The sequence below is a fragment of the Ahaetulla prasina genome, chromosome 1 (assembly GCF_028640845.1).
Source record: "Ahaetulla prasina isolate Xishuangbanna chromosome 1, ASM2864084v1, whole genome shotgun sequence".
Lineage (NCBI taxonomy): Eukaryota > Metazoa > Chordata > Lepidosauria > Squamata > Colubridae > Ahaetulla > Ahaetulla prasina.
Genome location: NC_080539.1, coordinates 223069117 through 223093227, shown reverse-complemented (window position 1 = coordinate 223093227; position 24111 = coordinate 223069117). Strand labels below are relative to the sequence as shown.

The 24111-nt window shown below is 41.3% G+C and overlaps 1 protein-coding gene across 2 annotated transcripts in view; it reads right to left on the bottom strand.

Annotated features, from left to right (window-relative positions):
* The window catches only part of FAP (fibroblast activation protein alpha), a 65992-nt gene extending 43794 nt beyond the window's left edge, over positions 1-22198 (bottom strand). Inside the window, exons 1-5 of one of the 2 annotated variants that reach the window (XM_058191672.1) lie at positions 22054-22198; positions 21741-21825; positions 1886-1981; positions 463-554; positions 298-372 (exon numbers count right to left, since the gene is read on the bottom strand). In XM_058191672.1, the coding sequence (XP_058047655.1) occupies positions 298-372; positions 463-554; positions 1886-1981; positions 21741-21825; positions 22054-22059 (354 nt within the window). In that variant the 5' untranslated portion in view covers positions 22060-22198. Of the gene's footprint in view, positions 1-297; positions 373-462; positions 555-1885; positions 1982-8929; positions 8993-21740; positions 21826-22053 lie in introns of those variants that run through there. The other variant, XM_058191681.1, reaches the window with a different exon arrangement.
* Between the last annotated feature and the right edge of the window lie 1913 nt (positions 22199-24111).

Sequence of the window (24111 nt, the reverse complement as noted above, 5' to 3'; positions counted from 1 at the left end):
ATTCAGCCCATTTCTTAAGAGGTTATCTACATGGAGCCCTCAGGCCTTACAAAATCTCCTCAAGGTTAGAAGTCAGTGCACAAGAGCCAGTCTGGCAGGGATGAAGGGCTGGTTGTTTATCCAAAGCAAAATATGAGAAACTCCTACTGCCTACTTGGCAGTAATGATTGTTTTGCTATGGAGGCTAAGATAGGAATAAAGTAAGGCCTTGTTTTCCAAAGGAATTCCTTCAATGAATTTTTGTTAATGCCCTGAAAAAGTAATAGAATACCAATCCCAACTTTTAAAAAAGAATACCTTAGAATAGTTGCTTTCCAATAGTATAAATTTCTGATCTCCGGACATTGCATAATTTGTGGCATTCACTTCTTTCTGAAAGATTAAAGCATCAAATAGTAGCCAAGACGTAACCATCTCTTAGATAAATTAAACTCAAACTTTTGAAACAGCGGCCATACATACAAGGGTGCGATTTGTCAAGATAGTGGTTGATTGTCCTGATTCGACATTGTGAAGGATGACATTATCTTTAGACTGATGAAGATATTCATTTCCTTCAGTGGAAAGAGAAATGCAATAAGTTTCATGGAAATGCTATCTTTTTGCATTTCTCAGGCAATCAGGCATTTAACTGCTTACTTCAAAACCACAGGCAAGGAATTTTCATGTAAGTAAATAAAGGAGCTAAGGGAGGAAAGGTAAAGGTTAAAAAATGGTGCCTTGCTCTTGTAATTCTGAACAGGCAAAAATGACATCAACGCTGAGAAAAATCAAATATAATGTAACTGTTTTATAAAAATAAGCAAATGTTCTTGATAAAGATGAGGAATAAATTGATTGAACCCACAATTGAAGGTAAATTTTGCATTTTTGCTCTAATACCTAAACTTTTAAATTTTGATTTATAGCCCACTTTTCTACTAGGGCAAATATTTGATTATTATTAATTCTTCTGCAACATTTTACATTGTAATTCTTTAAAATATATATACGTATATATAGTCTACACAAAAATGCATATACTCATGAAAACAACGTATACATTTTATATTGGGATTTTTACAAATTAAAAACTGAATATTCATCTAAATTGCAAGTTCACCATAATACATTCCTAATGCTTAAAACCAAAGCTCATATTTGACAAATGAACTTCATGCATTCACAAAAGTAAAACAAGGCATAAACTGACACATCATCCCTATTTTTGTCTTCTATAATGTAACTGTTTTATAAAAATAAGCAAGGAAAAAATTTCTTAGTATAAAAAAATAAATAAAAATAATTTTAAAAAATCATGCAAATGATGTTGTTTATCGCTTTAAAAGCCCCAGAGATTATGAAATACTGAATTAGGAATTTAGTTTTTAGATTAATTATTTAGGTTCTGACCAAATCTAGAAACTCTGTTGTTTCAAATAAAATACTCCAGGGAATGGCATATTTAGCAGTTCTGGGCACTTGTAACACTTCTTAGCTGTATACATTGGTACAAGAATCATGATTATCTAGGGAAGGAAGATCATCATCACTATCATCTTCCTATCACATATAAACTGTTTCTCACAAAGAACTTCTGGGTTTTATACACATATGTTGCAACGGTTTTATCTACAATTACCTTGGAAGCCAATCTTACAGATCTTATCTCCAGTCTTCCAATTCTCTGCACATTTTAAATAGGCTTATTGATTTAGTCAATTGTTTGAGATATCATGCACATCTCCCTGCACTGTCTTTGCACTACTGAGGGTAAAAAACCACAACTGAATTCCATAAAAAAATAACAATAAAATATAACCCTCACATTCAGCATAGTAAAAAAGCATTTCATGTTCCATCACTACCCCATATTATCCCGTAATTCCAAATTAATTTCACGTACCTGAAACCCAGTATGGAGAAAAGGTTTTGTAATTAAAATCTCCCTCCAAATACTCATCCAGTGTAAGTGGTCTGGGATTATCTCGTTTGTGTTTATCTTCAGAAACAAGACAGAGATGACAGATTAACAACAGTTCACACAATATAGAGAAATTGCACCTAGAATGCTAGAGTTTTCGTTTTTTGAATAGGTGGCAATTTCAGGTTCATGGAGGTTGTAGTTCAAAAGAAATCAAACAGAAAAAGTTTGTAAGATCGAAATGATGCAAGATGTGCCCTCCTCAACACATTTGAAAAATAAGCCTGGTTATTTGAGGACCATTTATCATTGATTGGTTTTGGCCAGTAAGATTGGGCAGAATATATGTGCTCCAACTTGACTCAATTAAATAATGTCTTTTATTAGGAAGCATGAATCCTCTGTTGTTATACCTTCCTTATAGAATAGCATTCTGCCAGACATCCACTTGGATTTACAGTAGTGGCCAAAATTGTGGAAACCTTTTGGGAAAAGTGTATTTTTGAGGTTTGATGGCTAATGACACCACTTTTTTGGGGGGAGTTTCAAAATAATCATATTCCACTGCTGGAATGGCCTGGAAATAGCCCAGATCTTAACCCAATTGAAAATCTATGAGGCCGACTAAAGAAACTTGTTATTCAGAAGTGACCCAGCAATAAAACCCAGTTAATAGATGCAATTGTTCAATCTTGGTTTTACGTTATAACAGCTGCAGAACTAAAAGACTTGGTTCACTCCATGGGAAGACATTATAAGGCTGTAATTCATGCTAAAGTTTACCCAACTAAGTATTAACTGACATGGGAATAATTTTTGTATATCTCTTTTTTCCTATGGTGATAATTTTTGTATACGTGGTTTCACTTTTCTTCTTTATAACTGCTATTCTAATTGCAAATCCTTCATAAAAGTTATTGCATTACATTCTTGATTAAGGAATAGAATAGCATAGCATAGCATAGCATAGCATAGCATAGCATAGCATAGCATAGCATAGCATAGCATAGCATAGAATAGAATAGAATAGAATAGAATAGAATTTTTTATTGGCCAAATGTGATTGGACACACAAGGAATTTGTCTTTGGTGCATATGCTCTCAGTGTACATAAAAGAAAAGTTACGTTAATCAAGAATCATAAGGTACAACAATATCAATATAAATCATAAGGATACAAGCAACAAAGTTACAGTCATACAGTCATAAGTGGAAGGAGATGGGTGATGGGAATGATGCAGTGGTGGGTTGCTACCGGTTCTCCCGATTCGGGTGATCCGGTAGTGGCGATGGTGAGTTGATAGCGAACTGGTTCACTGTGATAGTCAGCTGGGTCCTCCCGCCCACCCTTGCGCTATACCTGCCTATATTCGTTCATTTTTAGCTCAGCTGATAGGCGTGGTAGAGCGGATTGCTGTGCCTCAGCTGTTCTGAAATTCAAAGTGTGTGCGCGAAGCGAACCAGTGGTAACCCCAGTTGAAATCCACCACTGGAATGATGAGAAGATTGATAGTAGTGCAGACTTAGTAAATAGTTTGACAGTGTTGAGGGAATTATTTATTTAGCAGAGTGATGGTGTTTGGGAAAAAAACTGTTCTTGTGTCTAGTTGTTCTGGTGTGCAGTGCTCTATTAAATTATCTTTCCATTGATATATAATTTTATGGTACTACTACTACAAAAAAGTGGTGTTATTAGCTAGATTTAGAAAATACACTTTTCCCAAAAGGTTTCTACAATTTTGGCCACTACTGTAGCTTCAAAAATCTCTGGAAAGTTGGCTGGTCACTCAGGCCTTGGGGCAGAATGGTACTGAGCCCCTTCTTGGTACAGTATGTATAATATCTGTTCTGGATATCCATGATCTGTTTCTTAAATTTTATCATTTTCTTATTTTTACAGCACAAGCCCCCCAGAGATATTTGGAGTCAGGCAGGCTTTAAATTATTTCTGGAATGCTATTTCTGTAAGTTGAATAATGTTGAATACTCAGTGTTAGAAAATGCATTTCCAACATTTGGGAAAGATCATTTTTTAGCATTTTTTGGCAACGATTCAAAGCTAATAGTATAAAATTTTTACAATGTGCATGCCACTTAGCAAGATGAAACTTTGGCTCATGCATTTCAAATAGTGGAGAAATGCATGTTGTGGATATCAGCAAAGGTACTCTGAGACTCACAGATGTGTTAATATCAGCACCCAATAGATTCCAGGTGTTCAAAATATTATGGGAAAACCATGACATTGTTTTGGCACATGTGAGTATTAGAAAGCCAAATGGAATTCCATTTTTGTTTTTCTTTGTGGAATACATTTGCTATACTGTATTTATTTATTTATTTATTTATTGTTCAAATTTATATACCGCCCTATCTCCCACAGGACTCAGGGCGGTTTACAGGCATTTAAAAAACAGATAAATACAATCTAAAAAACAATTAAAAAACTTATTATAAAGCCTAACAATTAAAATAATTAAAAATATAAAAAATAAAACCCCACTTAAAACCCATTAATTAAAACCTAACTCAGTCCTGCGCAATGAAATAAGTATGTTTTGAGCTCACGGCGGAAGGTCCGAAGGTCCGGAAGTTGACGAAGTCCCGGGGGCAGTTCGTTCCAGAGGGTGGGAGCCCCCACAGAGAAGGCCCTCCCCCTGGGCGCCACCAGACGACATTGCCTCGCTGACGGCACCCTGAGGAGTCCCTCCCTGTGAGAGCGCACGGGTCGATGAGAGGTATTCGGTAGCAGTAGGCGGTCCCGTAAATAACCCGGCCCTATGCCATGGGCGCTTTAAAGGTGGTCACCAACACCTTGAAGCGCACCGGAGGCCACAGGTAGCCAGTGCAGCCTGCGCAGGATGGGTGTTATGTGGGAGCCACGAGGGGCTCCCTCTATCATCCGCGCAGCTGCATTCTGGACTAACTGTAGCCTCCGGATGCCCTTCAAGGGGAGCCCCATGTAGAGAGCATTGCAGTAATCCAGGCGAGACGTCACGAGTGCGTGAGTGACCGTGCACAGGGCATCCCGGTCCAGAAAGGGGCGCAACTGACGTACCAGGCGAACCTGGTAAACGCTCTCCTGGAGACGGCCGTCAAATGGTCTTCTAAAGACAGCCGTTCATCCAGGAGGGCGCTAAGTTGCGCACCCTCCATCGGGCCAATGACTCGCCACCGATGGTCAGCCGCGGATTTAGCTGACTGTACCGGGATGCCGGCATCCACAGCCACTCTGTCTTGGAGGATTGAGCTTGAGCCTGTTTCTCCCCATCCAGACCCGTCGGCCTCCAGACACCGGGACAGCACTTGATAACCGTTGGGGTGGTCCGGCGTGGAAAGGTACAGCTGGGTGTCATCCGCATACAGCTGATACCTCACGCCGAAACCACTGATGATCTCACCCAGCGGCTTCATGTAGATGTTAAACAGAAGGGGCGAGAGGATCGACCCCTGCGGCACCCCACAAGTGAGGCACCTCGGAGCCGACCTCTGCCCCCCTGTCAACACTGACTGCGACCGGCCGGAGAGATAGGAGGAGAACCACCGATAAACGGTGCCTCCCACTCCCAATCCCTCCAACCGGCGCAGCAGGATACCATGGTCGATGGTATCGAAAGCCGCTGAGAGGTCTAATAGGACCAGGGCAGAGGAACAACCCCTATCCCTGGCCCTCCAGAGATCATCCACCAACGCGACCAAAGCCGTCTCCGTGCTGTAACCGGGCCGGAAACCGGACTGGAACGGGTCTAGATAGACGGTTTCATCCAGGTGTAGGGGAAACTGATATGCCACCATACTCTCTACAACCTTCGCATGAGGGTTTGGAGACCGGACGATAATTACCTAAAACAGCCGGGTCCAGGGAAGGCTTCTTAAGGAGGGGTCTCACCACCGCCTCTTTCAAGGCGGCCGGAAAGACACCCTCCACCAAAGAAGCGGTCGTAATCGCCTGGAGCCAGCCTCGTGTCACCTCCTGAGTGGCCAGCACCAGCCAGGAGGGGCACGGGTCCAGTAAACACGTGGTGGCATTCAGCCTACCCAACAACCTGTCCATGTCCTCGGGAGCCACAGGGTCAAACTCATCCCAGACAATGTCACCAAGACCACCCTCGGGCACCTCACCAGGGTCACCGCAATTTTGGTCCAACCCGTCCCGCAGCTGAACGATTTTATCGTATAGATAACCGTTAAACTCCTCAGCACGTCCCTGCAACGGGTCATCCCGCTCCCCCTGATGAAGGAGGGCGAGTCACCCGAACAGGGCGGCTGGGCGGTTATCTGCCGGCGCAATGAGGGAGGAGGCGTAGCAACGCCTCGCTTCCTCAATGCCACTAGGTAAGTCCTAGTATAGGACTTCACTAGTGTCGATCAGCCTCAGAACGGCTAGACCTCCAAATGCTCTCTAGGCGTCTTCTCCGGCGGTTCATCCCCCTCAGCTCCTCGGGGGACCAAGGGCGGTTGGGACCTGCGCGGGTCAGAGGCCGCAAAGGCACGACACGATCTAAGGCCCCGCGCGGCCCGTTCCCAGGCCGCAACAAGTTCCTCAGACGTGCCGCGAGCCAGACCCTCAGGGAATGGCCCAAGCCCCGTCCGGAACCCCTCAGGGTCCACCAGGCGCCTGGGACGGAACCAACGCATCGGCTCCGTCTCCCTGCGGTGTTGGATGGCGGTCAGAAAGTCCAGGCGAAGGAGAGTGATCTGACCATGACAAAGGTTCGATGACTATTTCCTGTAAGTCCAGATCTCTCAACCACTGACCAGAGACAAAAATCAGATCAGTGTACCACCCCGTGTGGGTGGGGCCATCAACTACTTGAGTCAGGTCCAAGGCCGTCATGGAAGCCGTGAACTCCCGAGCTGCTGTCGATGGCGAGCCGGCAGATGGCAAGTTAAAATCCCCATGACTAAAAGTCTGGGGTCTCAACTGCCACCCAGCAAGCACCTCCAGGAGCTCGGGCAAGGCAGCTGTCACGTAGCAAGGAGCCAGGTACGCGACCAGCAAGCCCATCTGACATCTATGGCCCCACTTCACAAGGAGGGATTCACACCCGACAATCTGAGGCACAGTGGTCTCCCTCGGCTCCAGACTCTCCCTAATCACAACCGCCACCCCCCCACCCCTGCCCTGGGCTCTCGGCTGATGGAATGCACGGAAACCTGGTGGGCACATCTGTACCAGGGGCACGCCCCCTTCTGCGCCCAACCAGGTCTCCGTAATGCCTATAAAGTCCGCGGCACCCCCCTGAATAAGATCGTGAATTAGGGGGGCCTTATTGGCCACGGACCGTGCATTACACAGCATCAGCCGAAGGCCCAGGCTCTGAGGGTCTTGACTATCCGGGGAACGGGGGAAGTCTGGAGGCTCGGGGCGCGCGATCGCCTGCAAGCATCGAACGCGCGCCCCCGTAACATGATCCGAGCCCCCGCTTCCGCCAAATCTGCCCCTCCCCCAAACCGTGCAAATAGCACCACCCTCTACCAATGGGACCTGAACTCCCCCCATAACCTTGGACCTATTAACTCACCGCCATGAGCATGCGCAGGAACTGATACCCCACCCGGCGGGTTTCCCCCAACACCCGCCCTACCCCTCCCACCCCTTAAAAATGCCCTATCTAAAAACCCCCAAAGGCTCTTCCTCTTCGCATGCCACCTCTGTGGATCCCAAGATCCGTCATTGAGGCCGGGCCTTGGTAAGCAGGCCATTCCTGCGAGGCGGGGGCACCTCGCAGGCGCAAGAGCTCCTGTACCGAATAGCAAAGGCGAATCGTGCAAATAATACTCCGCTAGGGGATAACAGTCGCCGGGAGCTGATCATTGTCCGGGATGGCAAGATATTAGTCTATAGTTCTGCACATGGATACCCATCATCCGATGGTGGCTGAAATGATAGATAGGCTAAGGATGGAAGATGGAAAAAGTAGCCCAGTCCCAAAATCCATGGGGAAAATATATCTATAAGAAGAATGAGGAAAGTCATTAACGGACAGTACAGTTGAATAACCAGAAATCCAGCACTTGCAATTTTTGTAGTTTTGTCATGATTGCCCTTGGTTTACTCAATCAAAATTGTACGGTATACATTGTTGTATTTAACTGATACAATGATGGCATATAGCTATGCTCTACGATTTCTCATTTTCATTTTTTGGCAAAAACTATGAGTCATTTTCAGAAAGAAGCAAACTCTCGTGCGGGTTGGGGGTGGGAGTGGAGGAAAAACATTGGACAGCGACCCTCTAACCTAGTTTCAGAAAGAGGCCTGTTTAACTTGAAATTAACCAGACTAAATACACAAAGCAGTAATCCACCAAGAACACTAAGAAACTGTCTATTAAGAAATAGATTCTAGGGAACAGACTCTGAAATTCTTACAATTCCCTGCAATAAATCACATAATTTGATACATCAGCCATTTCACTAGGAGCTCTGGAAGGAAAATGGTCATAAATTAGACTCACATTCTCTTTCAATGGTCATGTGAGTCAGTCTTTCTTTTATAATCACAGGGTCATTTGCTAATACGTGTTATTATCCTTAAGCTCTGAATAATTTAGTGACCTGCATAAATTCCTGTTTTATGCTTATTTGTGGAAATTTCTATTTCTTGCCCCTCATGTGACAGATGATTCAGATAGCTTAGGGAATTCATCATGTTCACACACAGGCACAAAACTCAGTGGTTCGGAAGACAAAACATGAAGGGACTGTGTACAATTTGATGCAACAGTACCGTATATGGATGGTGCAACTGGACACGTACACACTGACACATCCATCATGCTATTCCTTTTCACTAAGCAATATTATGCAGAACTTGGAGAACAGTAGGAGAAATATCCAGCCAAAGAAATTAAAGGCATGGTATAAGAAAAAGCACAAGAAACATAGTTTAAACTAGTTTACACCAATACATTTCATAATTTGCATTTTTCCAGACTTTTCTCTCCTTGCAGACTCTCAGTGATTTCCCTCATCTCCATACAAGGTTTCACACATTGTTGTTTGTTTTTTTAAACTTCTCACCTTTCTATTTTTTAAGACCTCATCAACTCTAAACCATCACTTTCTGTTCTCCTCTTCCTCTCAATCCTTTCTTTCTTCTTTCGTGTATTTGTTTTATAAATTGATCAAATTAAAAAAAACCAAATATGAACAATGATCAAATGTACCCAAACAAAACAAATGTTATAAAACAAATGTACTCAAATAAAAACCAATGTGACAACCAATCAAATAGGACCAATCACTTCAAATGTATTTAAACAAAAATATATATGACCAAGCCTCAACTTATTCCTTTTGTTCCAAGCACTACTGAATTTATTCATATTCGTTCATGCATCACCAATTTATTCTTGACACTGCTTTTTCTTATTTTACACACACCCTTCTTCAATTTCCCATTTTCATGGCCTTTAACTTACTTTTATGTTTCTCCTAGCAAATCTGATTCTCACTTCTATATAAAAAGGTGGTACATTATTATGCATAGCTAATTTTGCTTCTTTTGAAAAGGATTCAGTTCTTGAAACAAACCGTAAACTAACTTTCTGTTACAATGGTTATGGCTGCAGTCTTGGCAGGATTAGTTTGAGATGTATTCCCTGACTTTCAAGGAGCTGCCTTCAGCTACTCCTGTGAGGTATTTCTGGTCCCTGTCATATGTAGATATATACCAGTAATCATGGCTTGTTGTGGGTCTTTCTATGATTAAAACTACTTGAAACATGGTGTCAGAAGTCTGAATCCACGTCTTCCTGATACATTTGAAGCATACTCCCGAAAGCTAAGCAGTGGAAACATGGCAGCTGCTAACAGTATACCTCTGCCTGAGGCTATGAGGGTGAGTGGAGACTGTGGCAGCAATTGGAATAAGTTCAGGGCAGAGTTCAAAGATTATGCCTTAGCTACAGGTTTGGATGATAAGTCAGCAGCAGTTCAAGCTGCCACATTAAGGAGATTGATGGGCAGTGAATGCCTCCACATCTACAGTCACAATTTAACCCTTTCTGTGGAGCAAGAAAGAGATACCAGAGTTACTCTAGACGCTTTAGAGACTTATGTCAGACCTCTCAAAAATGTTATTTTTGAAAGATACATATTTGGCAGCTGCAAGCAAGAAGGTAAAATGATAGATAGCTGTGTCACATGTTTAAAGGAAAAAGCAGCCAGTTGTGACTATGGCCCCTTAAGTGATGAGCTCATTCCGGACAAAATAGTTTTGGGTGTTACTAGTGAAAGCACACATCGCTGTCTTTTGAGGGAGCATAATTTAAGCCTACAAGCATCAATTGAGATGTGTCGGACTATAGAACTTACTGACAAATGGCTGAGAGTCCTAGAGCAGGGTAAGGATTATGTTAATACAGTCTCTAAACAACAGCCAAGTAGGATGAATTATCAATACAAGTACCAGCCTAAGAGGCAATTTTATAGTTCATCTGTAAACAATCAAGTAGCATGCAAGTATTGCGGCAGCGTGCATATATAAGAGACAGAGCAGTGTCCTCCATATGGGAAAACTTGCAGAGCTTGTGCGAGGCTAAATCACTTTGCAGGAGTGTGTCACACACAGAAAAGGAAAGGGAGGAAGCTGCATACAATTGAGCAAACGTCAGACTTGGAGAATGCATCTCAGGAGGATGCGTCCATGTTTATCACTGATGCGGTTTATAGGAAAGAATGTATTGGTGCAATACACTGCAAGGGCAAAACATGGTTTGTAAATCTCAGGTTTAACAACATAATTCAACCCTGCCAGCTGGACTCAGGTGCAACCTGTGATGTTATGAGTCTAAAGGACAAAATGAAAAACTGGCACCCAAGATACGTCTTCAGCCTAGCAGTACTAAATTGAAGTTATATTCAGGAGTGCTAATGAACTCACTGGGCCTATTTCAAACATTGGTTTTACTCCAATTTATTTTGTTTCCTCCCATGTCAATTTCCTATAAAATTCACTCCAAAAATATCTACATTCAGTATGAGTCACCATTCTGGTATCTTTCACTGAATTTCTCAAATTTTCATAATATACATCCAAAGCAGAAATCTTTTAAAGTTATAGTCATTTCTTTGAATTAACTGATACTTATATCAATATTCAAAACAATCTTTTTTTTTCTGAACAGATACTCACCAAAGAGTTGCCATTTACATTTATTCTTGGGTTCCTAAATGATTCAATACATTTTCTGTTCCCTGTATTCTTACTCCCATTGATATTTCATATCATTTAGCAATGTTTCATCTATGGACTATGTTGATTTTGAACACTGCACAATTTCTCCCAGAATTCATCTTTGATTCTTTCATTCCTGGAGCATAACATGCAATTACTGCCAACCTATGGATTCATCCTTTCATATCCACTCTCAACAACTCTCAACCATTCATATATTCTGACATATATTTGAGCTTTTTCTTTCATAATGAAACCTGTATCTTCACTTCCTCACATGCACTCATCAACTACACTCCAGAGGATCAAAAACCCTAGTTTAGATCTGCACAGCCTTCCTTTTCTCTTTAATTTTGCAGATACATTACAAATATATGTTTCTTTGGAATGGTGGCACAGTAGTTAGAATGCAGTATTGCAGGTTAACCCACTGCTCACTGCCAAAAGTTCAATCCTGACCAGCTCAAGGTTGACTCAGCTTTCCATCCTTCTGAGGTCAGTAAAATGAAGACCCAGATTGTTGGGGGACAATATGTTGACTCTGTAAACTGCTTAGAGAGGACTGTAAAGCACTATGAAATTGTATTTAAGTCCAAGTGCTATTGCTATGGTTTTCCATTTGTTTAATTCATGCTATTTAGTGTACTTCCATTCTGAAACAATTCTCCATATGCCATGGTCAACACCAGTTGAGTCCATTGGCTCTATCCTCCAGGCACCTATCATGACATTGTGATTTAAAGTTTTCACATAATACTTTTTATTACCAGTCCTAGGTGCCCTACATAGCTTTCTTCGTTTAATGGGAAGTACATTACCAGTCACTTTGAATATATTGGTATTGACAAGCTGTTTTATGCTTCTTCTCGATCAAAAGACTATACTGCAAGCCAACATACTGCTACCTGCATCTCCCTTACCATATAAGGAGGATATGCAGTGTATCAGCACACCTTAGGAGAGATATGGAAAACAAATTACCAGTGCTATCGAGTTAGCAAGCACCATCACCTCTTGAAGAAGTTCCATTCATGCTAAGCAGCCTTAGAGGCAGGAACCCACCTCAACCAGAGGTTCTTTAAGTCTACCCAAGATGCAGTGAAGAAAGAAGAATCTGTAGCTTCTTCTTGTAATGCAAGGAAACCATATGTTAGCTCATGGCTGTGCACTGACACTCCCTCTGATCAGAGGCAAAATGGAATGAACAGCTGGTTTCCCCTCCCCACCCCAAGTTTTGTGGAGCTGTCTTCTCCTGATCTCATTTCTTCCTGAAAAAGTACAATTCAAATGTAAGAGGTATTGAACATGGGCAAATTCCACTTGAATTTGTACTGCCATATGTTACAAATCTAAAAAGTTGTGGCGTGGCAAAGCTCATTTTAGATCCTTGATTAATATCCTGCCTTTATAGATCACAAGCAATTGAAACTGCCAAGGGCTATTATAAATCAGGATATTCCAAGAGGGATAAGGTTTTTTTTAAAAAGCCAAGATGGCAACCATGATTACACAATCAAAACTCTGCCCCTCCCCTTTTAACATGCATTGCATGTGTGTGATGATTGTGAAAAGGGTAGACTTTTATTGTGTGGCTGTGGCCAGCATCTTGACTTTGTGACCCCACACTCTGGATGCACTTGTTACTGGTGCTTGTTTTATTATTATTTTTTTACACTGAATACAGTGGTGGTATTCAACCAGTTCTATCCAGTTCGGGCGAACTGGTAGTGGCGGCCTCAGGAGGCTCTGCCCACCCGCCCAGACGTCATCACGTTCCATTTTTGACACTCTGTGCATGCGCGGAAGGCTCTGCGCAAGCACGCATGCTCACATTTGCAAACTGGTAGCAAAGGTAAGTGAATACTACCCCTGGCTGAATGTATATTATTCTCTTTTGGAATTAAATTAGGGCTTCTTCTTAAACATAACATAAGATTAGCCGAAGAGAAGAAGGTATCCATAATTCCATTTACTATAGATCTAAACTTCTATAGCCTCTTTACTCTCTACAATCATTTTTAACTATTAGCTCCTTCACACCTTTCTGGTTTGATGACTGTTGCCCTTTGCAATACGAAAACATCTTTATTTTAACAGGTGTGTGAAGCATATCTATGTTTTGTAAATGGTAATGCTTTGGATTCTTCCTCCTGAAATAAATAACTATTAGTTACTATAGAATAAACATGTCACTTCCACTGTTGACACAACTCCTCACCAGCACTAATGCAGAAGAAAACTGTCAAGACAAATAAACACAACAGGGAATATAGGTACACTATCATATCAGAACAGATGGGCTGCACCTTATAAGAACTGGGAAGAATATATTCAGAAAATGACTGGCTCAACTTATCAGAAGGGCTTTCGACTAAAATTGAGGGGGGCTGGTGACCAATCTTTAGGAATATTAGAATCTAATTCCAAGCCAAAAAACCCTACACAACCAATCAAACCAGGAGATAGGGAGTGAAGGGAAGGACAAAAAATTCAGATGCAAAGTAGGAGATATAGGAAAACATACCCAAGGTCAGCCATAAACAATTCAGATGCCTATACACTAACACTCAAAGTTTAGGGAACAAACATGGTGAATTTGAAGTACAACTGCACGAGGGCAGGTATGATATAATTGCCATTACGGAAACTTGGTGGGATGAAACCCATGACTGGAATGTACTGATAGAAGGATACAAACTATTCAAAACCAATAGATCTAACAGAAGAGGAGGTGGAGTTGCATTATATGTAAGGGATCACTTCCTTTCTACAGAGATGCACAAAACCAAGGATGAAAGCCTCCTAAAATGCTTATGGATCAACATAAAAGGGGGAAAGAATGAGATTTTCATTGGTGTATACTACGGGCCACCCAACCAAGCAGAAAAAATAAATGAACATTTTGCTAAACAGTTAACAAATGTATGAAGGAAACACACCACAGTAGTAATGGGCGACTTTAACTACCCTGACATCAACTGGGAGACAAACTCTGCATCAAGTGGGAAATTGAACAAGTTCCTGACCAACCTAGCTGACAACTTTGTCATCCAAAAGGTAAGAGGAGAGAACTAGAGGGACAGCTATACTGGACTAACAGAGAAGAAGTGTAGGAGGGGATTGAAATTGCAGGAACTTTGGGGAGAGTTATCATGTCATATTAGAATTCAATATAATGCAGACACAAGCATTATATTGATGCTTGTCAATATAAGACACATAGAACATAATCAGTGTCTTAAACTTTAAAAGAGCTGATTTTAATAAACTCAGGGAGAGCTTGGGAAAGATCCCATGGATGAAATCTTAAAGGGGAAAACAACTGAAAAAGGTTGGGACACTCTGAAAAATATGATTATAAAAGCTCCATCCACCTGAATACCACTGAAAAGAAAAACAAGAAATCAGAAACCAGCATTGTTACACAAAGAGCTCCCTGACAAATTGAACGAGATAACAGATACTCACAAAAAATGGAAAGAGGGACACATAACTAAGGCAGAATACCAACAAATAGCCTGAACCTGCAAAGATGAAGCCAGGAAAACTAAGGCTCAGAATGAATTAAGACTTGGAACAAATGTCAAAAATAATTTTTTTAAAAAATTCTTTCATTACACAAAACACAAGAAAAAAGTCAAGGAAATAATTGGTCCACTAATGGGAGAAAATGCCAAGGAAATAATAGTCACTAGAGAGAAAGCAGAAGAGTTTACTGTATTTTTTGCACTATAAAATGCACTGGACTATAAGATGCACATTAACTTTAGAGGAGGAAAACAAGAAAAAAAAATCTGCCCCTGCCTCCCAGCATCCATCCAGTATTCATCTGGCTAGTGTCCTTGCAGCAAACAGTCTGGTCAGCTTCAGCACGTTATCACAGCACCAGCACATTTATTTATTTATTTATTTATTTGTTCGTACTTTTATACCGCCCTATCTCCCTAGGGACTCAGGGCGGTTTACAGCCAGATAAAAACATAAAAATATACAGAATAATATATACAGATGGCTCATCACGACTCCGCTCCGTTGCGCCCACCACCGATCAACTAAGCTGAGCTGCTGCAGCCAGCAGGGAATGCTGGAGCCTTCACTGTTGAGCAGCTGATTGGCAGTTGGATCAGCCTCCTGGAATACCGTCGATCAGCTGTTCTAGGCAGCAGGGATCGCCACCGCCAATTGCTGCTGCTGCTGTTTGCCACTGCTGCCATTTGCTGCTGCCTAGAACAGCTGACTGGCGGTATTCTGGGAGGCCGATTCAACCGCTGAAGGCTCCAGTGTTCCCTGCCAGCAGCGAACGGTGGCAGCAGTGACAGGTGACAGCTGCGGTGACAGGCAGCAGTGGTGAACCAACCCTCTCTCCCCTGCTGCAATATTCGCGATATAAGACGCAAAGACATTCTATCCACTTTTTTGGGTTGGAAAGTGCATCTTATAGTGCGAAAAATACAGTAATTCATTTTTTGCATCTGTCTTCACCCAAAAAGAAAACACAACTCAACTTACCAAAAACAGAACTGTAAAAGAAAGACTAAGAATGCAAATTAAAATAAGCAAGAAAAAAGTAAGAGAACGCCTATCTTCTCTAGATGGAATCAGATCAGCGGTCCTGACAGATTACATCCCAGAGTTCCAAAGGAACTGGCAGACGTGATTTTGGACCCATTGAACCATATCTTTCAAAGTTCTTGGAACACCGGGAAGCTACCTGAGGACTAGAAGAGTGCTGATGTGGTCCCCATCTTCAAAAAAAAAAAAAAAGTGGGGAGGGGAACAGACCCAGAAAACTACACAGCAATCAGCCTGGCAATAATACCTGGAAAGATCCTGGAAAATATAATCAATCAACAAATATGCAAACACCTAGAAGCAAGCAAAGTTATAACTAAAAACAGATCATCAAACAAATCTTATTTCATTCTTTGACAAAGTGACTAAATTAGTGGACCAGTGACATGCTGTGGGCATAGCATATTTGAATTTCTGTAAAGCATTTGACAAAGTAGACCACAATCTACTTTGTGGTAAGCTAGAAAAATGTGGGACAGAGAGCACCGACACCAGATGGATTTGTAATTGGCTGATAAACCATACTCAACATGTAGTCCTTAATGTAACTACATCCACATGGAGGGGCATAAGCAGTGGTGGGATTCAGCCAGTTTGCACCACTTCGGGAGAACCGGTTGTTAACCTTCTGAGCAGTTTGGCAAATTGGTCATTGGAAGAAATCATTAGGGCACAGAACCGGTTATTGAATTATTTGAATCCCACCACTAAGCATAAGCCGTGGGGTACCTCAACTTTCCATTTTAGGTCCAATACCCTTCAGTATTTTACTAAATGTTCTAGATGAAGGAATAGAAGGGGAACTCATCAAACTTACAGGTGACACTAAACTGGTAGAAATAGCCAACACTCCAGAAGATAGGCTTAAGGTATAGATGGATCTCAACAGACTTGAAAACTGGGCCCTATCTAACAAAATGAAATTCAATTTAGAGAAAAATAAGGTTTTACATTTAGGCAAGAAAAAACAAATATACAGGTATAAAATAGATCAACAGTAGTAACTGTGAGAGAGATCTCTGAGTCCTAGTGGACAATCATTTAATTATGAGCCGACAGCATGCTATAGCAGCCAAAAAAGCCAATGCAATTTTAGGCTACATTAATAGAGGGACAGAATCAAGATCATATGAAGTATTAGTACTGCTTTACAAAGCTTTTGGAAAACCACACTTGGAATACTATATCCAGTTTTGTTTACCACAATATAAAAAAAGATGTTGAGAAGAGCAACAAAGATGATTATGGGTCTGGAAACTAAAACATATGAAGAACAGTTGCAGGAATTGGGTATCTCAAGTCTAGTGAAAAGAAGGCCCAGGGGAGACATGATAGTAGTGTTTCAATATTTGAAGGGCTGCCACAAAGAAGAGGGGATCAACCTATTTTCCAAAGCACCAGAAGACAAGACAAGAAAGGATATAGGGAAACTAATCAAGGAGAGAAGAAACTTAGAACTAAGGAGGAATTTCCTAACTTAATCTTTCATTTTACTACACTAGACATATCCAATTAACCAGTGGAATGGCTTGCCTTCAGAAGTTGTGAGTGCTCCAACACTGGAGGTTTTTAAAAAGAGATTGGACAACCATTTGTCTGAAGTGGTGTAGGGTCTTGAGCAGGGGTTTGACTAAAAGACCTCCAAGGTCCCTTCCACCTCTGTTATTCTATGTTCTATGTTCAAATACTGAGCTGGCAGGAAATGTAGAAGATGAAGGTTTTTAAAAAGCTACTTCCCCCATTAGAAGTCCAGTGACTTTAAAAAATTAGAATTAAAAGCTTATATAGTACATTTGGTTTTTTTAAAAAAAGACAATTCCATTGCATAAAATTATGGAATTGTTATCAGTTCTTCATTTGCTGTACATGTTCCATACAAAGAAATTCCCTCATTAATTATATGTTCGTATAACATCTTTAAACATAAAACATCTTTTGTTAATTGCATGTTTTGTATTAACCTTTAATCAAAGTTGTATGACTTGTCTATGCAGTCTTCAGCAGTTTTATGAAATATCTATTCAAGTAAGGTTTGTGCTCATTATTTGACATTATTTCATTTTGCTGTAACCTACCGTATATACTCGAGTATAAGCCAAGTTTTTCAGCACGTTTTTTGTGCTGAAAAACATCCCCTCGGCTTATACTCGAGTATATCTGACTTATCTCAGTTTTCTTCTTCTTTTTTTCACATTATACCGGATGGCGCAAACTTGGCGGGCTTTTGCATTAGCGCGGGGAAGCCCTGCCGGTGCAGTGAGAGGGCGGGGCGGGGGAGCCGCCAGCCTTCTCGGCTGAGGGAGGGAGGGTTTCCCCGACCGGTAGCTGCCTCATTTCCCACCCTCGGCTTATACTCGAGTCCCCAGTTTACCCCAGTTTTTTGGGGTAAAATTGGGGACCTCGGCTTATACTCGGATCGGCTTATATTCGAGTATATACGGTAAGTCCATCGTAGTCAAAAGGTGAACAGTATATTTCTGGTATCCATTTAGCTAGCTCTTATGTCAGACAGGTGTCACGTAAATTGCATGTTTACAATATGTTGTATATTGAAAATAAACTGTATTGTAACACAGCGAAGAAATTGTGGTGATTTAGGCAGCAACTTCTAGTATCTACCATAGTACTGTGGATCATGCCTGAGTCTTCAAACTAGATCTGTTTACTGTCACTCAGTTTTATTTGTCAAAAAAAGATCAGCTTGGCTAAGAAAAACTTCAAACTGGCATATGTTTTTGTAAACTTCAATTAGAACAGCCTTCCCCGAATTGGTGCTCCGCAGATGAGCGGAAATGACAAACTCCTGAATTTCCTGCCACTATGTCAGTGGGAATAATTGGCCCAGCACAACTAAAGGAAGAAGCTAAATCAAAACCTCTTGGTCCTCTATTCTATTTCCTTGTTCTCCACCTTTTGTATAAATGAAAGAGGAGGCTGTAAAAAAATGTATTTTTAACATGCTCAGATGTTACCTTTGTCTTCTCATATCATGAGTTCCAGGATTAAACAATGGGACAAAAAAAGTTTCAAGTCCTAAAACCCCTGATGAGATTCAGTCATTTTTAGTTTTAGCCACTACAGGATTGAAATATTAGTATTTTACAACTGTGTGCAATTAACAGAAAGAGACCGCATACACAATTGTTAACACTTAGTAAATACTTCTTAGCTCAGTTTCAGCAATAAAATATGAAGTGAGTTGGTTGATAGGCTTTGCATGCCTGCCAAAGGTCCCAGATTCCAGAATCATCACTTAAGGGTTTAACCCATGGAGCCTCTTCTTGGCCATGAGAAAAGATTAAGCAGAGTCTGATAGAACTGTTCAAAGTAGTGCTTAATGCTTCTTCTTAGACAACATTAATTTCGCTCAAACAGACACCAGGGTAGCTGAGGAGGTTTAAGGCAGGGGTGAAATGCTCCCTGATCGGATCAGATTGTGCAATCCGGTAGCGATCGTGGCCGGTAGTTTGGCGATCCAGTAGCGATGATGGAGCGAAGCTCCGTCACCTGCCCGGGTGTCATTACTTCCTGGTTTTAACCAGGAAGTAATGTGTTTTTTATCTTGTGCACATGCTCAGAAAGTTTTGCGCATGAGCAGAAGGTCTGCACATGCACGTGACATGCAGGCATGAGCACTTCCAAACTGGTAAGGAAGGTAAGTAGATTTCACCCCTGGTTTAAGGTCTCTATATTATATATATCAGTGGTAATCAACCTGGTCCCTACTGCCCACTAGTGGGCGTTCCAGCTTTCATGGTGGGCGGTAGGGGTTTTGTCCGATACTGAAGCGCTTTCCTTTTTTTTAATTTAATTGACTTTTTAAAAAATTTTCATAGCATTATTTAAAAACATTTTCATTAGGTTTTTATAAAATTCCCCATGACAATTTAAATTTCTGAGAATATACTATTTGTATCGCCCGCGCATAAGTTTAGTTCACGTTACAAAAGTGAAACTAAATGGCATTATAGTGCGATCGCAAACAAAAGAGCCTCGTCCCAGAATAGCTTGTGCATGTCCCCCCGAACTGGTGGGCGGTTAGAAAATGTTACTACTAACAGAGATAAAAAAGTGGGCAGTAGGTATAAAAAGGTTGACTACCCCTGATATATAGAAATATAAAACTACCAGAAGAGGTTTTCCCCCCTATTATTGACTGTATACTGCTTATAACAATATAGCATAACTTTAAATAATAGGCTGATGAAAAATGCAGCGGCATATTGGTGTGTATGTACACATATTCTTCCTTAGTAAGTTGTTTTATCTACCATTTTTAAGGCTCTTGTCATGTCCCACTCCTCCGCTGACGGCCGGGTCAGGGAAATCCGAATCAGGTGTGCCTCTGCAGCTCTGCCAAAGTCCTAGCCAAGTCCTCAAGGCAGGCAGGAGACCAGGAAGTGACTTCAGCAAGATATGTTTAGACTTTGCCTGACTCAGAGATTGCCAGAAAGCAGATCCTTTATATAGGCCATGGGGTGTGGCTCCATGACTCAGCACTTATCCAGGCCTGCCCCTCCCTTCCTTCTGTTGCCTCCACCTATCAAGTCTTCTGACGCGAGGGTCACTCCAGTCGGCAGCTGTTGGTAATAAACCTTCCTCAGGCTCACATGCTGTGGAGGAGGGGGAGGGGTCTAGTTGCTCCGTTTGCCTGGGCATGGAGCCAGAGCTGGGGGCTGGAGATATTTCCTCTTCTTCAGCCTGTCTGGGCATGGAGCCAGGGCTGGGGCCGGGAGGCATACTAGGACATTCTTCAGCGTTCAGAAGCAGATAAGCAGGCCCCGGCTGTGGTGAGATTGGGCGAGACACAACAGCTCTCAAGTTTTCATGAGAGAAATGAACTGTTTACTGAACTTTATTTTAAAGAGGGATGATCCCAGGTCCCCAATGATTTGGCTGAAATCTGTACAAGGAAGGCAACCTGAGGTGTACGTGAAGTAAAATGGTGGATAAGAAAGGTGAACCATATTAACACTCTAGAACTTGCATATTACAGGTAGTTCTCAACTTGCAATCCTTTGTTTAGTGAGCATTCAAAGTTACAACGGCACTGAAAAAAGTGACCAATGATCATTTTTCACACTTAATGGCCGTTGCAGCATCCCCATGATCACATGATCAAAATGCAGATGCTTGGCAACTGGTCCATATTGACGATGGTTTTAGTGTCACCTTTTGCACTCTTCTGCCAAGCAAAGTCAAAGAGACAGTCATGTTCACTTGAGAACCCCATTACTAACTTAACAACTGCAATGATCCAACTTAACGTTTAACAACTGTTGAAGGGGGTAAAATAGGGCAAAACTCACTTAACAATTTAGCAACAGAAATTTGGGGCTCAGTTGTGGTTGTTAGTTGAGGACTAACTATATAAGCTCTTTAGAAGGCCAGATCTTGAAGATGAAACTCAAATACTTTAGCCATCTAATGAGAAGGAAGAGCCTAATGCTGGGAAAGATTGAGGGCAAAAGAAGACGGGACGACAGAGAATGAGGTGGCTGGATGAAGTCACTGAAGCAGTAGGCGTGAGCTTAAATGGACTCCAGAGGATGGTAGAGGACAGGTAGGCCTGGAGGAACGTTGTCCAAGGGGTCACTACGACTTCTTAACCAACAACAACAAAACTGTGCCCAACCGAAAGCAATGCATGAAACAAGGTTGTTTATCATAGAGTTTGCATCTTGACTGAAAGACCTTGGCTTCCACGCATTGCAAAGTAAATGCAAGTAAATATATCATTTGAAAAGATCATGCATTGATCGCTCCAAACATTTCTCTTTTACTTGGATACAGATATGTCTGTCCAGTATTTCTAAATTTTATCAGAGTTACAATTTTGCAGAGTTACAAATGTCTGCACAAATATCACTAAATACAGTAGCTTCAGTTTAAAGGGGAGAAAATGAAGTTGTGTGTGCACAAATGCTGTCCAAATTAGGGTGTTGGTAAGATAGGTTATCGTGCACACATCATAAATTCCATTCCCCCCCACCCCAGAGCCTCTGCAAATACTTCCAATGATGCAAAATGAAGGAAATATTTCTCTCCTCACCCCATCCCTCCCCTCCAAAGTTAACATACCTTTTGCGGGAATTAACACAATGCACAGAACTAACAAGGAGAGCAAAAGGCAGGAGATCACTCCAATTAGGATTTTCAGCTGAACCTGCAGGAAAGAAATGAGCCCAAATTTTCACATCGTTCATTCCCTTCCTCCTGTGCTTACAGCATTTCTGCAACAATTTTAGTTAAGTCCTGCCAACTACAGCTATCTTGAAGTTTGCTTTCAACTTTTCTTGCCTTGCTTGAGCATGCTTACGCATCAAGCGGAGCACCAGACATCGTTTAAATTGCCCAGATTCCCATACTCAAGTTCTCTTTTTGTTTTACAGACCTTCATGCTTCTTGTTGTCTTAAAAAGTCCTACTGCTGCTTGCTGTTCTGAATGTTGGTCACTAACTCTCCCAAAGCAGTTTGAAAAGCAGCTGCAGCTGCAGACCAAATAGGAGACTGACTTTTTTTAAAAAGTTTTAATAAGCCATGCCAAATTTCAAAGGTTTTCCATACAATTGGAAACAGATTTTTAAGGGCGTTCTAAACCCCGCAATGAACTGTGGGTGGCTGCAAAGGGTCTGTGTCATAACTCAAATCTGCTTACCCAAAGATTTACTGAATTGTATGACTCAGCAGCACATTTAGCATGTACTACTTACAGCATGTTTTGGAAATATGGAAGATCAGATTTAAATTAAGATCCATTCATAGTACAATCAAGACAAAGAGAATCTGTTTTATCTGTTGGCTGACATAAAAATAGAGTGGAATATGTCTCGGTGTCTGTATATAGAAACTTGGGATTTATACTTTGAGAAGAGCATCACTTCTTATAGTTTGAGAAGAGCATCACCCAGGAAAAGGATCGGGGAGCTGATAAGAAAATCAATCTATCTATCTATCTATCTATCTATCTATCTATCTATCTATCTATCTATCTATCTATCTATCTATCTATCTACCTACCTACCTACCTACCTACCTTATCTACCTACCTACCTACCTACCTTATCTATCTACCTACCTACCTTATCTATCTATCTATCTATCTATCTATCTATCTATCTATCTATCTATCTATCTATCTATCTATCTATCTATCTATCTATCTATCTACCTACCTACCTACCTACCTACCTACCTACCTACCTTATCTATCTACCTACCTACTTACCTTATCTATCTACCTATCTACCTAATCTATCTATCTATCTAACTATCTATCTATCTAACATCTATCCATCTACTTACCTATCATCTACCTACCTTATCTATCTATCTATCTATCTATCTATCTATCTATCTATCTATCTATCTATCTATCTACCTACCTACCTACCTACCTTATCTACCTACCTACCTTATCTACCTACCTACCTACCTACCTACCTACCTACCTACCTACCTACCTATCTATCTATCTATCTATCTATCTATCTATCTATCTATCTGTCTGTCTATCTGTCTACCTGCCTGCCTGCCCACCTGCCTGCCTGCCTGCCTACCTGCCTGCCACCTACCTACCTATCTATCTATCTGTCTATCTGTCTGTCTATCTATCTGTCTATCTGCCTACCTGCCTACCTACCTGCCTACCTGCCTTATCTATCTGCCTGCCTACCTGCCTTATCTATCTGCCTATCTACCTAATCTATCTATCTACCTATCTATCTACCCACCTACCTACCTACCTACCTACCTGCCTGCCTGCCTACCCACCTACCTACCCATCTATCTATCTATCTATTCATCTATCTATCTATCTACCCACCTACCCACCTGCCTGCCACCTACCTACCTACCTACCTACCACCTACCTACCCACCTACCTACCTATCTATCTATCTATCTATCATCTATCTATCTATCTATCTATCTATCTATCTATCTATCTATCTATCTATCTATCTATCTATCTATCTATCTATCTACCTACCTACCTACCTACCTACCTACCTACCTACCTACCTACCTACCTACCTTATCTATCTATCTATCTATCTATCTATCTATCTATCTATCTATCTATCTATCTATCTATCTATCTATCTATCATTCCAGGAGAGCTGCTGGCATTTATAATAAATATTGTTTTAGAGAGTAATAGTTTTACTAATGTGTTCCAAAATATTACAATTCCATTTTTTTGTCCAAAACTTTTAAGCTCACCACTGTATATTGGAGAAGACACACAGAAGGGTGTGTGTGTATCAGACAGAAGGCATGTATTTAATTAACAATATCTTATTTCATTCTTACTTGACGATAAGATCCATTGATCATAATGGGGATACTCTTCTAAGAAACCACGATGAATGAGCACACAAATAAGAAGAAACTCTCATTTAATATGTCAAGAGTGAAGGGAATGAGATAAAATTCAAGTTAAATCCTAGGA